This window comes from Lytechinus pictus, unplaced genomic scaffold, assembly GCF_037042905.1.
Source record: "Lytechinus pictus isolate F3 Inbred unplaced genomic scaffold, Lp3.0 scaffold_19, whole genome shotgun sequence".
Lineage (NCBI taxonomy): Eukaryota > Metazoa > Echinodermata > Echinoidea > Temnopleuroida > Toxopneustidae > Lytechinus > Lytechinus pictus.
In genome coordinates, this window is record NW_026974140.1 from 16495137 (window position 1) to 16511966 (window position 16830).

At 34.8% G+C, this 16830-nt stretch overlaps 1 protein-coding gene across 1 annotated transcript; it reads right to left on the bottom strand.

Moving 5' to 3' along the window:
- Positions 1-14076: 14076 nt before the first annotated feature.
- Positions 14077-15309, bottom strand: LOC129259928 (gastrin-releasing peptide receptor-like). The gene has a single exon (XM_054898047.2). The coding sequence runs from the start codon at positions 15307-15309 to the stop codon at positions 14077-14079; it is 1233 nt and encodes a 410-aa protein (XP_054754022.2).
- Positions 15310-16830: the final 1521 nt, after the last annotated feature.

The window sequence follows — 16830 nt, forward strand, 5'->3', positions numbered from 1 at the left end:
GGTACCCTATAATGAGATTCTGGATGAAAGGTTAACATCTACTTTAGATTACTCGGACTGAACATGTAAACGAATATTTACACATACATTGTTCTTTCACTTAAAAGCCGTTGACTAATGAAATATGTTAGTCCCATAATCTTTTAAAGTGGATCACCAGGTTCCAGTATCCAATGGGTTATATTTGTTATCTACAAACGCAAAAAATATATTGTGCGAGAATTCAAGATCACCCAACCCTTAGGCCGAGCCTTGGTAATGTTGTGTGTCAAAACATTTAAATCAACAAGTGTGAATTTTCGGTATAGCGGAATCTTAACTAGGTTAATGTGAGATATAATCGAACAACACCAAGATTTCCTTTCCTTTTTTTAATCATTTCCAATTAGGAATTTAATACATCACGTAACATATTAAATACTTGAATAATGTTTATAATTCCTAGATTTTTCTAATTGAGTCTTTGAATGTCTTACTTTGGGTCATAATTGATGAATCAAAGATAACATCATGCTGGTAGACATTGAAAGTGTGTCCTGATGTAAACTGCTCTAAATGATCAGGCTTTGTATTTTGAAACAATTAAGGATATGAAGAAGAGACGCAGAGATAGTGTTAGTTAGTAAGGGATGTGGAGTTTATGAAGGGATTTTCCCTCTAGGAAATGAATTGTTGATATTTGGTCCTTAATGTTCTACCAAGAGACCTTTGCCCATTCTCTGTCAAAAATTTAAAAACTTGAGGGGTAGTTGAGGTACACAAGGGATACTAACTGTCCTGTGGTTGAAAGAAAATCAAGTTGTGGTGAAACCAAATCAGATGATTTTCTTTCCCACGAAGGGTTTGCCAGTAAAATCGTCAATTGAAGTATATATAAGAGAGGTAAAGTTATAGCTGTTATGTCAAATGAACATAGGGCGAGGGCGGAATGCATATCTTAGTCATCATTTTAGACCATCTCTTGAAGGTGTCGTGGGAAGACAATACTTATCTGCAGACACATTCCTCCTTTTTATATCAAAATCGTTTATTTAATTTTGTCACTATAGACGTTTTATGTAACTGAACTTGGTATCCAACTTTTATGAACTCCTTGTTTCTAATTTACAAGTATTTGGTTTGCTTCATTCGTTTAAGCGCGTATAGTTATGCTTTCGCCTTATAGTATACAAATGTGTGTTTTTTCCCCGGTCATTTAAAGCTTACGCAGTACTACTAGATGGGTTTTCCTAATAAGTGCGTCTTCGGAAACATGACACCAGATAACAGACTATAGACCATCGTGTTGACACAGTGTAAGATGGCAAAAACAACAGAACAGATTAATGTTACATCTCCGTTACATATATATAGCTTCTGCTGGCAAGCGTGTGTTTGTATAGCACCAGCATGAAACGGTATCCAGTGTTTGGTTTCTGGTTTCCTATGTAAAATATCGAGATACGATAAGTATTTACAATTGCATGTAACTTTTTATACATCGTTTTCCATAGATTTAGAGTTATGCTTTTTTTTTTGCTACAGGGCCCAGATGTCTCGGGTCAGGGCAAGCAACGTGGTATGCACCTTTGGATGTGGTCTGAAGGTTGCTTCACGCCCGCTTCGGTCTAGCAAGTGGACTCAGGCCGGCTTGACCACTGAACTAGAAATACCCAACCATATTTATGGCCTGGTCCCACTGCACTTACGGAAACAGAGAGGATATAAAACGGAAAATAAACTTGCCATCCGTTGGAATACTATATATCCTATCCGTTGTGTACTCTTTGCATATTACGTGTTTCATAATACTCTATATCCATCGAGCATCTGTCCACTGTTGTTGTGCTCGCCCATTTTGTCCATTATCTGGAGCGGATGAAAACATATGGAGCTACCCCGAAATTTTGCCTGTCCGCTGTATCCGTTATGAATACGTCTTGTGTCTGTTGGCCGGTGGGACAAGGCCTTTACGAACTGAATTATTGTTTATTGTTTATATGAAAAGTCAGGTGACTCGTGTCACGCAAATAGGAGACGTATTGCAGACACACGATTATTGCAGGCCTGTAGACCATTTGTATCAGGGGGTATCATGATCTCGAGGTGTGAATATGAAGATGGTTTCAAAGCCGGCGTTGGAGGCTGCTCAAAAACCCGATGCGTGTAGGAAGAGAGGTTGCAGCACTGGAGGATGGGGGGGGGGGGGGGCACATCCGGCCCATACCCCCCCCCCCCCCTTTGAGAGCCACAATCAAAATTATACCGCTTTTACCTTTGAACGTGAGGACCTTTTTTGGGGGGTGGCTTTTCAAATTTTCCGAGGACGAAATTACCTGCGTATTTAGGTGAAAACCTTTTTTTTGGCTTGTAATTTTTTTATCGGAAAAATGTGCCCCCATATTGGAAGATACTGGATCCGCCCCTGGGTTGCAGATAAAGGTTATCGTATCCTAAGAATGCTTCTATGGTCACATACGAGAAACAGGATGGTAAAAAGTATGAGAGGAATCTATATCCACCCGCTACTTATTGTGAAATGATATATGAATGTGTGATGAAAGGAGCACATTTTCACTTTTATCAATATGCACCTAGAAAGTGAGGGAGAAATGACTTGTTGCGCTTCAGCTAAAACATGTTGTGGAGAAAGAGCGTGATAGAAAAACGAAGGGAAATGTAAAAACAAAGGGGGAATAGGATAACTCGACTATTTTTAATATTTACAATGTAATTTACCATCATATCGTATCTATTCTGAAAGCGTTTGTAAAAGGCAGATTTTTACATAGGTAGGGCTTACGTGTTCAGGGGCAACTACAATGCTATTCAGAAGACGTTTCTTTGCGGTTACAAAGCCTAAGATTTTGTTGTGGTTGGAAATTGCTATCATATTAACCAAATATAAATATTACATGAGTTTATCCGCTAAATCCCCCTGTGAGTCTCCAAACATCATACATTTAAAACCCGCATCCCACGCATAAGGAGGATATAAATATCATGATAAATTATGCAAATCATAAATACTAATCAATTTTTTTAAGAGATATATATCCATATTGATATTCTAATTGGAATTGTTATAGGTAGCAATTAAACCCACATGTCTTAATAGACTATCAGACAATGACAGGTAATTACGTGTACGTCAGGAGATTAGGAGATTTAATATTCCTTCTTTTTTTATCAAGTTATTATGGTATCGATGTGTGTGTGTGTGGGGGGGGGGGTCAGCGGATTGTCTCGCTTGTCGATTTCGCTACTCCAGCCCTCTGTTGGTGGTCTCGCTTATCACGTGTCGACCATGTCGACGGCTCGCTCATTTTCTAAAAAAAGGTTCATTATGCCTTCTCTTGCTTATTTCCTAATATATGATTGCTTAATGCATGATTGCTCCTGTAACATTATTAACTAGAGACAAATTTGTATTTTTTGCATTTTCATGTATTTATTTATTCATTTCTTTCCTGACAATTGTGTGCAAATGTTACAATTTAAAACATTGATTTCCTAATAACACACATGCACATTTTCATGGTATCCAATTCCAACGTTGTAACGTTCCCAATTCTCCTACGTGATATGATTTTTATTACTTGAATTTCGTACAATTTTATGAAAAGTTGCTTTGGAAATCCCCTCATTTTGATATTGAAAATGTGATGAATATAAAATTTTAGAGGCATATAGTACATCATGATTCAAGTTAACAAATTTGAAATAAGATAATTACTTTAAAGTTTATAGGGGTTCTAGTCCGCATTCTCTTGATCGAGAGTATATGTTTCGGAGGGAAAATATTGAACGTTTTGTAAAAGTGATATTTAAGTTTTACCTTGACCGAAAATCATAAAAACAAGTATAAGACCCATGCCGATTGTGAGGGGGCATCTTGGAAGGTGCCCCTCCTCCTTTACTGCACACGTGTTGTCTTTCTTAATTAAACTTCAGTCAGTCTGACGAGCATGGGCTAGTGGTTTCTCGAGTAATATTAGAAGCATCATCGATAATTCCTACCCACCAGGGGACTATAGATCCATTACTGCCATCCTACATGAGATGATAGAGGCAAGATAAGTTTCACCAATTCTTGTATGCTTCAATAAATGCATTCCGATCATAAAATCCTTTCACCTATTTATTAAGACACGAAAAACAAACCACACATGAAACGGGGGAGTTAAGTGCAACTGAAATCGTGCAGATAATACGAAATAACAGAGGTTTCATAGATAATAATAAAGACATTAAAATGATTCGAGTAAGGTACGTTGGTTGCGTTTAAAAGTGTAGGATGGTGGAGGTGAATTTCATGCTCCACTTCTGTTTGAATAATGGTTGTATAAGGAATGACCGCTTGAGTGGAGTGTGATCAATTGTAAACCCTTCGAGTTTAATAAACGGAGATTGACAGTTTAAAATGATATACTTGAAGCCTCATATAATTATGTATTAGCATATGCATTGTCATTTCAATTAATGTGGAAGAGTATGTAGCTACTGTGTATAACATTTGGGGGGGGGGGGATACAGAGGTATGGATGTAATTAACGTGAAAACCTCAATTTCCTTTCCTAAACTATTATATCTATGATTTCTTCTGATTGGTGATATTTTTATGCCATGTATATTTTATATAAAAAAAGCGATGGGATCTAATATATGTTTCACTAATCTTTAATATTTCAATCTAAAAAGAAGGTAATTTCCTAGATGTTAAACAGTTGTATATTTTTTTTTATTGAATTAAGTAAATTCAATGCGAAAATCTAAAATGTTGGTTATATAGAACATAAGGCTATACGTGTTAATTAGCCAGGTTTTCGTGATTATAAAGATGTTATGAATAGGATGACACCAACATGGAAGTGTTATTTCCTGTATCATTCGGGGGAGTTGGCTGAATAGTAATTTATCTGTCAATTTTTAGCAGTGGTTATCGCAGGAGTTGAGAGACATAAAAAAAACTTTCGTCAGATCTTCTGGCTAACTCCGAATTCGAATTCGAAGATTTACTGTGTTTTTTCTTGTTTTTATCTTCTTCTACTACTTCTTCGTGATACCGGTGCTCAGGTTTGCCGACAGTTCATTTCGTCTCCTATGTGAATTGTATTCCAAGTAAAGGTACATTATGGAACATCGTCTTACTCTATAGCTCTAGGATTTCATACTTGTATATCAATCATTCAGGACATTCTCCCTCAATCATCTCCTTAAGAAGTTCAATATCTTGCTTTCAATCTAGAAGATATATAAGAATCTGGGGGTTTATGCAGATTTTTTTTATTATATGAAGTTTAGATGTAGTAATAAAGAAAAATAAAGTACATTAATTTGTCCAGAATTTTTTTTTTTTTACAAAATAAACTTTCAGAATGTAAAATGTAAAGACAATTTTCGAGTCGAAATGAAATATCATTTTATCACAATTGATATTTCATTAGCTTAGTCACGTATAATGTAAAAATGTAACTTTAAAGCATGTGCATTAAATCTATAATGTGAAATTTTGCGTCTAAGATTATTATTGTGAATAATATTTCTCTCCGTCACTCACAGAAAAAATATATCGGTTAACATCTGAACCTATGGTATTGGTTAAAAGAAAATTGCCTTGACAAACAAAAGGACTTTTTTCTTAACTAACAATTGGTAGGTTCATAAATTAACCAATCTGATTGGTTGGTTAAGACTTCTGAGAGTGTTTAAAATTAGTGTAAGCTTTAGATGTTCAATGTGCTAAAATGGAAGGAAAGGAATGTTTATTTGAGGCTTAAAACTTGAGGTGAATAAAGTAAGAAATCAGAAAATGAATAGATTTTCTTACAACCATTTGAATTATCTTCATAACTTCATACGAAAGGAATAGACTTCATACTATAATCTAAACGGTATGCTAAATCGAAAGAAAATAAAGTTTATTTGAATATTTAATCTTGGATATTACTAGACCCTACTATATATGTAGAAAAATGAATAGAGAATGTTTACAACCATTAAAATGTTCTTTTAATTCATTTAATTATTCAAACATAATATCTGTCTTTTTTGTTTTAGAATGAAACAGACTTCATGTTGATGTACATGTGTATACACTGTAAAAAATATTGACAAAATTTTAACCAGCACGAGGGTAATTATGTGTCCAACCAATTTTGGGCAGTACTTTACCCAATGACGGAAGGATATTATCCAGTAAGGTTAAAAAAAGCAGCAATTACTTTAGAATAGGCAAAATTTTCATCACACTTGATAAATAAAAATGTCCAAAAGAAATGCCCAATGTTGGTTGGACACATAATTACCCTCATGGAGCATTTTTACCCAATATTTTTTTTAATAGAGTGTATTTATATCAGCCATAATATTATACGTCTCTCTGCCACGATGAGAGTTGAAAAGAGGTCGAGTTTAAATAAACTTCTAAGGCTTTTAGCATGACGTAGAAAATAAAGATTTTCGCATGTAACATTGAAGTATAGTGAGTATTGCGATGCTCATTCGATCTAAAATCTATACAGACTAAAATGCAGCTTGTGACGGCTGGAAGAAGGCCCTGTTTATACTCGATTTGGATTTCTAGTTTTGCTATGGAGAGAAATTCTTTGTAATCAACATTAAGTAAAAATATTAATAATCTGAGCTTGTTGCCAGTTTAAGTTCATAAATACCTTGTTATCCTTAAACATTTGCGCATAAAACATGTATTTTGTAGCTTCGTGTTCTTTCTTGTTTCTGTTTAAAACCATGAAGTTCTTCTATCATGATCCATTTTGACAATTAAAAATGTAGATATTCCGATCAAAATAAATCGTTACATTAAATTAAATGTAAGTCTTCCATACACACAATGAAATTTATCAATAATGACGAATTTGAGGTGGTTATTTCAAGCCCAAACATACTATGCATATGTACCCTCAATAAGCCCCAAAATAAGAATATTAGTAATCTTTCAAAAATTTTATTTTTGTAAATAAATAAAGACGCACAATAAGTTGCAAGAGTCCCGATTACCAGTGTCTTAAAATAATATGCGTTAATTTTATTATATTACAATTTAATACACTCCAAATAAGGTGATTTAAATAAACATGACGAATGGAGAAAAATGAGATAAGACTGTAACTGAAGATTGTGATCAAAATCTGATAAAGTTAGAACAAGAGAAGTCAATGGAATTTTAAAGTTTCGTTTATATCTCGTCTAACTTTATAAATTGTATTCTTCCCACAATTATCTATGCAAAAATAGAGCTCTGCCTATTTTCTTTATTTTTTCCTCTTTTCTTTCTTCTTTTCGAATTTCAGATTCTTATACTTTAGGTCTAATAGAATGCTTGCATTCTGCATTTCACCTTTTTGTTACTTTTTAGTGTATCTTTTGTAAATATGTATATCTGTACTTTGGTTATTTACTCCAATTTTTTGTTTGCTTGTTCTATGATGTTTTAAAATGATTGCTAATGTAAGTTTTTTAACATTCTGGTGGCCTATGGCCCACAAGATAAGCTTCTTAGTAGGTCACCACGTTTCATTTCCATCTCTTCTCATGGGTGTTACTAATGTTCCATAAAAAGTAGTGCATGTATTATGTATATTATCCTGTAATTATCCTGTAATTATTTACTTTTGTTCTTTGCTATTTACTTGTATCCCAATAATTTACTGTTGTTATTATTGTTGTTTGATATCGGAATTGAAACGAAATAAAGATTCATTCATTCATTCAAAATGTACATCTAGGTCGATGTGCAAATGAACAATTAGATGATGCCATGCACTCTCTGTTTGTTATGTTTTGTTTTAATTGTGTGAAGCATTTGATGTTCCATTTTTTATAATTTTCATGATAATGTTTTCTGGTTTGGCATGGATTGGTTCTATTCATGATTAAAAATACATAAGATATACACAAAATATACAGTGCATGATCAAATGATTATGTAACAATATCTATAAACAAAACATTACAAAGAATGTAATACAAAATATAAAAAAACGTACATATTACAAACACCACACATACAACGGTACACACAAGCACTACACATTCATGAACAAACATACATGCAACTTTCCCTTCTCTCTCTCCCCACGCACCCTCACACACCCATATGCACACAAATATGCATCATTTTGTATTCTATACACATTTCTAACAGAAATTTCACTAAAATGAAATCATTACAAACACATTAATGTAGCTAAAAGCAAATGTTCCGAATCGATTGCAATCAAGGAGCAACACACCTTCTCCATGCAAAATCTCTTCCACTAACATCAATTATTCACATCATCTCCTCCTCTCTTTCTCTCTCTCTCTCTCTCACACACACACACACACCCTTACACACACACATTCTCCCTGAGATACCATAAGTATGTTCGGTTCTTTAATAAACCATTGTTATTTGATCTAATACAAAGTGAAATACGAAATTCGCATGGCTCTCAACGTAACGTCTAGCTAATTAATAAAGATATGCGATATTAATTAATGTATCAATAATGTTGTTTCTAACATGTATCACCGTCAAGGAAATTGGGGACACTTGAAATGAAAATGGATGGTGAAATTAATATTTTTTATTCTAGAATGCGTTGGCACATCAGATGTCAAGCTGAACATCCCTACTTGATAATAACATGTGTAATACAGTGTGAACACAACTGTCACCACATGAAATTGTTGCAGTAGAGTTCCCTTGTGAAATCTTCCACGTAATGAATGTGTGTTCACACTGCTCCACGCTGTGTTCTTTCCAGTAGAATATAGCCTAGTATGAACATGAAGCGAAGCATATATAGGAGAAGAACAAAATTGTTGAATGATATGTATTTGCAAGAAATCAGACTTTCAATCATGTAAATTGTACACATAAATTAATTATGATAACAATGTATACATGCATAAATTTAAATAATTTGATCTTATAAACAAACTCTATTTTATGACATCTCTATTATACACAGACAGCTTGCAGCTTAAATGATTCTTCAATCTTTTTAGTAAATTAAAAAGTAAATGCATTAATAATTTGATAATGATTATCCACCTCCGTGGTGTTGTCTTCAAAAGAATCCCAATAATATAATATTTCAAAATCTGGAACTTGTGGTTTAAAATCCGTAGACTAATCCACTGAGCCCCAGCACCTCTCTGATATTCACACTTTTCTTATTTCTTTGTGAAAACAAAAGACAGGAGGAATTATTAAAGTTCCGTAACCAGATAGGAAGATTTCTTTAGATCAATATAATTCAATAGAAATTCCATGTACTTATTATAAAACCATTGAGTTTTGACAATTTAAAGGTAAAAGAAAGTACTTGCAGCAAACAATTATTTCATGAGAAAGCTTTTAGAGTCAAGGTTAATTACCGTCATATTATCATAGATCTAGATTTGGTACATTGAAATCAACTCTATGTGAAATCATGACATCTGAGCTGAAAACCGATAATTCTGATGATAACTAACACAAAAGGGCATATCTGGGACAGTGTGTGAATATTGATTGGAAAAATACCCGACATTTTATGAAATTCCGTGCTTATTTTGTTCATTTCTGAGCAATTTTCCCCAGAGCTAATTGGCACATATTTTTATTCATACATACAAACACTTGGGTGACATTTCAATGGATTGTCCTCGAACTTATTTTGAGATCTAGTATTTATCTTTAAAGCTCGACCATAAGTTGAGGCTCTTGAATATGAATTCTATATATAGTTTAGAGAAGAAAAAAAGGCAGAGAGAAGTAAGGGGAGGAGGTGGGGGCTCTGTAGCCTCTTGACCATATTTAGGTTACCATGGCTACATATGCAAATGTTCTTGGTTGCGATGTTAGATATGAAACTGACTTAAAGGCAGTATTACATCTCCCGACTTTAATTCGATTTATCCGCATTCCACTTCACTAAATAAATACTAATACGTTGGGCATATCACTGAAAATGAAAATAATCATATCAAATCCATTTCATTAAAATGTCTCTCTATCTCTCTCTCCCTCTTTCTCTCTCTCTTATGTTATGCTTAAGAAATTTATACGATTTCATGATACAATGATACAAGATACAATACAATAATATGCATGCACACAAAAATACATTTTATTCCATCAAAGTAATTGTAATGATATTAAACACATATTGAAACTCGCGTGTAATCTGAATATCCAAATGTTACAATATACATGAATTGAAAACTGCGAATCTAAACACACTGGAATCTCTTTTTACATATCAATGTACAGCTCTAATATCAAGGATGCATATAATGAAATATCTAATATCTTCCAAGAGAAAATATACACGAATAAAATGGAGTGGGTGTTTTCTTTTTCTTTCAAAATTTGTAATTTCTTTAGTGAAAACAATATACTGGTTCTCAATATAGTACGCTTGTTTTCAAAATTCGTTTGCATTTTCGCTTTCTCATAATACTTGGTCTTTGTTATGTTTGCTGTGATGATAGTCGCTCTGAGAACTTTATCGATGTATAGATCTCAGGTAAGGATGGAATAAAATTTGTTTTAAGATAGGATCTTTTCACTTCATTGGAAATCTAGGAAAGGTTTCGCAAACCATCACTAGTCAAGCAGTTGAATACATCATCAATCTAAATTAAAATCATTAATCAAAATTAAATTGAATTTGTCTTAAAACATAGTCCAAAATGTTTATTTAATTCATTCCAGATGTATGAAATCAAACTGAATCAATATTAATCCTCAGGATATTTGTCTCTATTTTTTATAATTTCATTAGCTCTAAACATACCATACAAATGCATGTTAGTAAGACACCCTGCTTTCTGACTGCGTGTGAAACCAATTCTAGGACAGAGAAAAGCACCACAGAACATCATTATAGAAACCCAAACCCTTCAACTGTCTGATCATAATAATTCTTGCTAAATATAAAACAAACATTAATATTCATAAAAAGGAGAAAACCAGACTATATAATAAGGCTTTATTCACACCTGCAAAAGCGACTCCATATCAACAAAAGATATTACGTTATTACTAATGATATAGACCAATCAGTTGATTTGGGGTCGGTTCCATCGGTGTGACTGATCCTTATTTCGCCCTGCTTTAAAAGTATTGATGTTCCTTTCTCTTTCAATCAACTGCGTCTTATTGTAAACAGATTGTGTATCCAGACTGACAATTATTGGAAATACTAATAAACCTTTGAACAATATTTTATTAATAAATTGTCAATCTAGAATATTACTGAGTTAAAATCAATTTTACTTTGTTTATCGGCTTGACTGACCGGACTCGTCAGTTTTCCAGTGACCATGATTCGTCCCTGATCAATGATGAGATAGTGTGTTAACAATTATTCTTGATCCTTTTACACGACAGCGGTACACATGAGGTTACAGTCACTATCAACGTGGATTGTCATTAGGGTAAAAATACATTAAATTACAAGACGACTAATATACCAAACAATACAACACCATTTTAATGACTACTCAATAAAAATGACAATTAAAGCGACAATGTCAATTTTAGAAGCAATTAATGAACACAACGGGGCTGATTATGCTTCGTTTATTGATTTCCTAATGACCACGTAAATCAAATAAATTTTATCAATAACTTCACGTTCATTATACCAGTAAGAATCTAACTATCACGATTTTTTCCCCTCCTGCATATCTTTCCTTCAAACCCTTCAGTAAAACATCCTCCTTTGACTAAAAAGGGCTCTCCACCCTACGAGTAGAGAAAAGGGGGAAAATGTATTTAAGAAAATAAAACCATACCAAACGCTGCAAACACAAACGGAGGCTTCATTAAAAAAGAGGGTTCCATTACATCAGAGTTATCATGGTTACTACCATGGTAACTTTACCATCCGATGGTAATTACCATGATAACAGTGATCAATAGATAAATCAAGGATATCATTCAAGATACTATGGCCTTGTACAATATAACTCTACTGTATATAGGCCTACATGTATTACTTGTAAATGCATTATTCATACAACCATTATCATTATCTCTCTTTTTTTGTGATAAATTACGAAGAGTTTGTGCAAACATGGCCCATGTGCATGGTGACTTTAAAATAAATAAGGTAATACATATATTGTATCGATAATATAGATAAAATTAAAATTGATCCAAGATTCAATATGAAAAATCCTTTGTAAAAGTCAAGTGCTTAAAATGCAATTAAATTAATATTACTGCACTCATTTAATTAGGTTCCATCAATAGACACCCTTTTACAAAGGCAGTGAACTCATTAGTTTTTGGGTCGGAATTAAATTGTCTATTCATCATGAGCCTATTGGTGACTTTGGATGAAAGGAACCTTTGAATTTGTCTAGTTCATTCTTTCGTTTTGAAGACCCAGTAAGTTCATACGATCATATTTTGGGGTTTAATTGTGTCGATGAAAAGCGACCTTTTTGTAGCTTCTGTTGTTTTCACTGCTCATTTTGATTAGAGCGCTACTAAAATAGTATTCACATGTCGCATTCGCACATGTTCAAATTTTTAATAACAAATATACATGTAACAAGAACGAGCATGGGCGGAGATCCCAGGGGGACAAGGGGGGAGGCGTCCCCTTACCCAAAATAGTAGGGGGACACAGTAAATCAAATGTCCCCCTACTATTTTTAGTATTTTATGATGAAAAGAAATACATCATTCAAAATCGAAATAAAACATGTATTTTCGATGAGATGACTTATTTTTTGGGTGATTACCTTTTTTTTGCTTTTCAAATTTTCCAGCCCCCGGTCTCCCTACCTTTGGGGAGAGATTTCTTCCCTTGAAAACGAACGATTATTACCTTCTGCCGTTACGAATGACTATACACATTTCATTACGTTAGAAGGCGTAATGGAGGATATCAACAATTTGTTTTCAAATATTGCACTGATTTTACATGAAATTTTGTTTAACGATACAGACTCAAGATATATACATATTTACATCTTTTAATTTGATTTTATTCATCACCGCATAGTAAACATCCTTTCAATTAGTTTCACCCTACTGAAAAGAACATCAGGAACACACGATGTTTCCTCGTCATGTCTTCTTCTCATGAGCTGTCCATGGATATCTTGTCAATAATACTCTGAAAGTCACAAAGGTCACCTGGTAGGTTAGTCATCATTAAGAGATATATCACTCATCCGTTCTTCAACTTCTAAATAATTGAAGAATCAGATTTCCTCATTTTATCATTCCTTTTAGATTTGGAATACGTCAATCATAAATTGTTTATACCGAAATGTTACATTAAGGTTTTTCACGTTATGCGACTGGATTGGGAGAACCGAGACTTAATAAATTTAATTTCCTTTTCAGTTTTGCGAAAGAAGTTCTCATATCAATGTAATGATTGAATAACAAGCTTCAACATTATAACCTAAATAAATAAAACTATGTTCATTTGTTGTTTCCATACAGTGAGATGTAATACATGAATGCCTTTATGTCTTGTCGGTCTTACAAAATCATTTTCATCTGGGAACATGATTACAGAAATTCAGCTAAACTTAAAATATTTTGCCACGAATATTTAAAACTAGAATTCAATAAGTATAAGCTTAAATTAAAAAACAGCACACATATTATTCCATATCATACATCATGAAAGGTCTATATTACTTACACATTCCATTGGCAATACGTAGATGCTAGTTTGGTACATACAACTACTGTATTCTATTTTACTCTAACATTTATTTTACAAAATGTCAACCATTTTATATGCTATATTCCTATTTGGTCCCTGAACAGTTGCTAAAAATGATATCGCTTGACATTTATGCTTGGTCACATTGTTCTAGACAAAGTAGGGTAGATGGATTGTTGCTATTGGTGACGAATCTTTGAATTCTATTTGTTTTCAGCCAATCAAACTATACAATTTCCGTAGCTTTTAACGTACTTTTGAAAACAAGCTCGATGGAAAATTGCTCTCGGCTATTTCATAAAGGTTGGCAATTTGGCATCACTGACAAGGTGTCAGTTAATGGTAAACTTACAGAAAAACTGAGGATCTCTGTGACATTGACCGGGCCTAAGTCTATTTTACAGTCTTAAAGTTCTTCAGAGGATGCTGCTACCGGTGTCCCCTGATCGTAGCGGCATGATGAGGATCTCCTGTTAAAATGTGACCGGCTTCTGAAGGTACTGGCAGTAAAGAAGGATCCCTTCAATGAGCTAAATGTCTCTGATGGCTTCCAAGCAAATCTTCGATCCCCAAAGCAACAGAAGATATCATTGAACAACTGGTGTCTGAACCGCGTACTCAGAATGTAAAGCGCAACGGGGTTTAAGCAACTCAGCATGTAGATTGGGACATCTTTCCAGCGGAAAAATTCCAGCATGGCGTAGGTCTCGAATATCTCACTGTAATAGAATTGGAACCAGATGCTGAAGAGATAGAAGGGCAACCAAGCGATGAAGAACATCGCAGATAGAACTGTGATGACGATAGCTAGCTTTACTCGTGATCGTACGCGTGGGGTCTGGCGGTTGGTTGGTGAAACCTGTGGGTTTCCTCCGAAGACTGGCTCTCGGACACTCTTGATCAGGGCATAAGCAGTCAACGTATGGGCGCCGATTATCACAGCCAGAGGGATGAGGAAAGCAACCAAGAGACGAAATACTTTGTAAACCTGTGCGACCAGCTGACCATGGTTGATAAACATACACACGTTCACGTCATCGTAGTAGACATACACCTGTGCTGTGTACCAAATAGGAGCTCCCACGAGGAATGCTCCAACCCAAATCATCAGGACAATCTGCCAGGTCGGACCCAGGAAACAGTTTCGAGACATCTTGACGCATCGGCTACTGTCGCGGTTACGCCAAGGCCAGGCAATGGCCAGATATCGCTCAATGGCTAAGGCCATCAGCGAATACACAGTGATGCACCCACTGGCTACCATACTGCTGTGGGCAAACTTGCACATGAACTGACCAAACACCCAATTCCTCTCATATCGGAAATGGTAGTCAATGATGAGAGGCAGATTGACCACAAGACAGAGTAAGTCACCAACGGTGAGGTTGACCACGATGATGTTCGGTGTTGATCGCAAACGTTTATTCTTGAGGACAATGAAGATGATGGAGAGATTAGCTACCACTCCAAAGACCAATACGACAATCATTACAGTAAGCTGAGGCCATGGAACCTTCCTGAAGTGATCTGGAAGAGGAGCTAAGGTCCATTGCTCTGTCCCGTTTGAAGTATTAGTAACCCAGTATTCTTCTATCGAACCATCACTCATCACACTAGTCAGAGGAGTCTCTGAAGACATTCTTCAAAACTCGTATCAATGTGAGGCTAAGAATTGTAGTTTTCAGTCGAATTGTGGCTCTAATCTGGAATGCGTGTAAAAACGATGGTTTTCTCCATCACTGAAAATGTTCCCAAAAAAATTTCCCCGAGGATATCAGAGTTCTGAGTGGTATTTGCTATCTTCTGTAGATCCTCTGATGCAAAATTCAGATGTTGAACTTGTATGTCCAGACTTAACAAACAAATCTGGGTTAAACCACAGAACCAAACTGACAAAAATTACAAGTTCTGTCCCTTTTCATAGTTTGACCATTACCGTGGGCTTTATCAGGGGTGGAGTCTAATAAGTCTTTGTGACGACAACATATATTCAACCAATCACAGGGAACAATCTCACAAGACCATGCAGGCTCATGGGATTGTGTGTGCGAGAATGGCAATTTTATGGGCTCTGAACGCCAATTGATATCATTTAACCTAGATATTATCACACAGAGATATGTGGTCCAATTATTAAATCGTGTTTGGTAAAAGAAAAACTAATAATGATAATAGATCTAAGATATCATTTAGCCCAGATCTCTTCGATAAAGAGTGATTTGGTCCAATTATTAATCAAACCAAACTCATATATGCTTGCAAGAAATGATTTCCAATAATGAAGGAAAACAATGAATAAAAAATGGGTTGTCACCCAAATCAACATTGAAACAAGTATGATTTATGCGAGGAGAATAAACGTGATGTAATTTATATCAACGTAACCAATGCAAAATACGAGATCGTGACTCATTATCGTCTTTATCATGTAAGAAAACACTAATATTTCTATTTTCATTTTGAGAAAATCTTATGTATAAAACCGTTTTGACAGTGCTTTATTTATTATTTTTAGATTTGCTTCATGTCCTATATTGCAGCAATATTTCAGTTCAGTGAAATATAAAAATATGCTATACTCCCATAAGATAATTAGACATTTCAGATATATTCGGTCACCTAATTTGCAGAATATATTGCTTCCGAGACCCATTAATGTCCTCGTATAGGCCTACGTACTAGCAGGCCAAACGAAGGAAGGAAAAGTTAAAGGGATACATCATTATATAGCTCAGTCGGTAGAGCGGGGGTTCGGATTCCGTTGACCCGGGTTCGATTCCCACTTGGTGCGCTAATTCCCTTCGGGTGAGGCATTTATCCTCATAACCAGGTCCCTCGGAGAGGACCTTAAGTCGTCGGTCCTCTGTTTTCTTAGCAATCAGGTAAAACAAATCACTACCACTGTTTTTTCATAATAATGATATAGACATATACAGCGCGTCCCCCAAAAATGTCCCTCTGACAGAGGGCCTAATTAATTTCAAAATGTGGTAGTATTCTCAATTAAATGTACTAGGGTAGAAAGCTCATTTCATAATCTAACTTCTATGAAAAATGTCATTGGTCTCGCTTCAGCGGTTTTGAATATACACTTTGTTACGTAACAGTGGTGCATTTTAGCCCATTCCAAGTTTGCAGCATTATATCTTCATTGTCTATG

Bases quoted from the DNA above. Each gene is read 5' to 3' on its own strand.
- LOC129259928 (XM_054898047.2), bottom strand. From the start codon at position 15,309: ATGTCTTCAGAGACTCCTCTGACTAGTGTGATGAGTGATGGTTCGATA.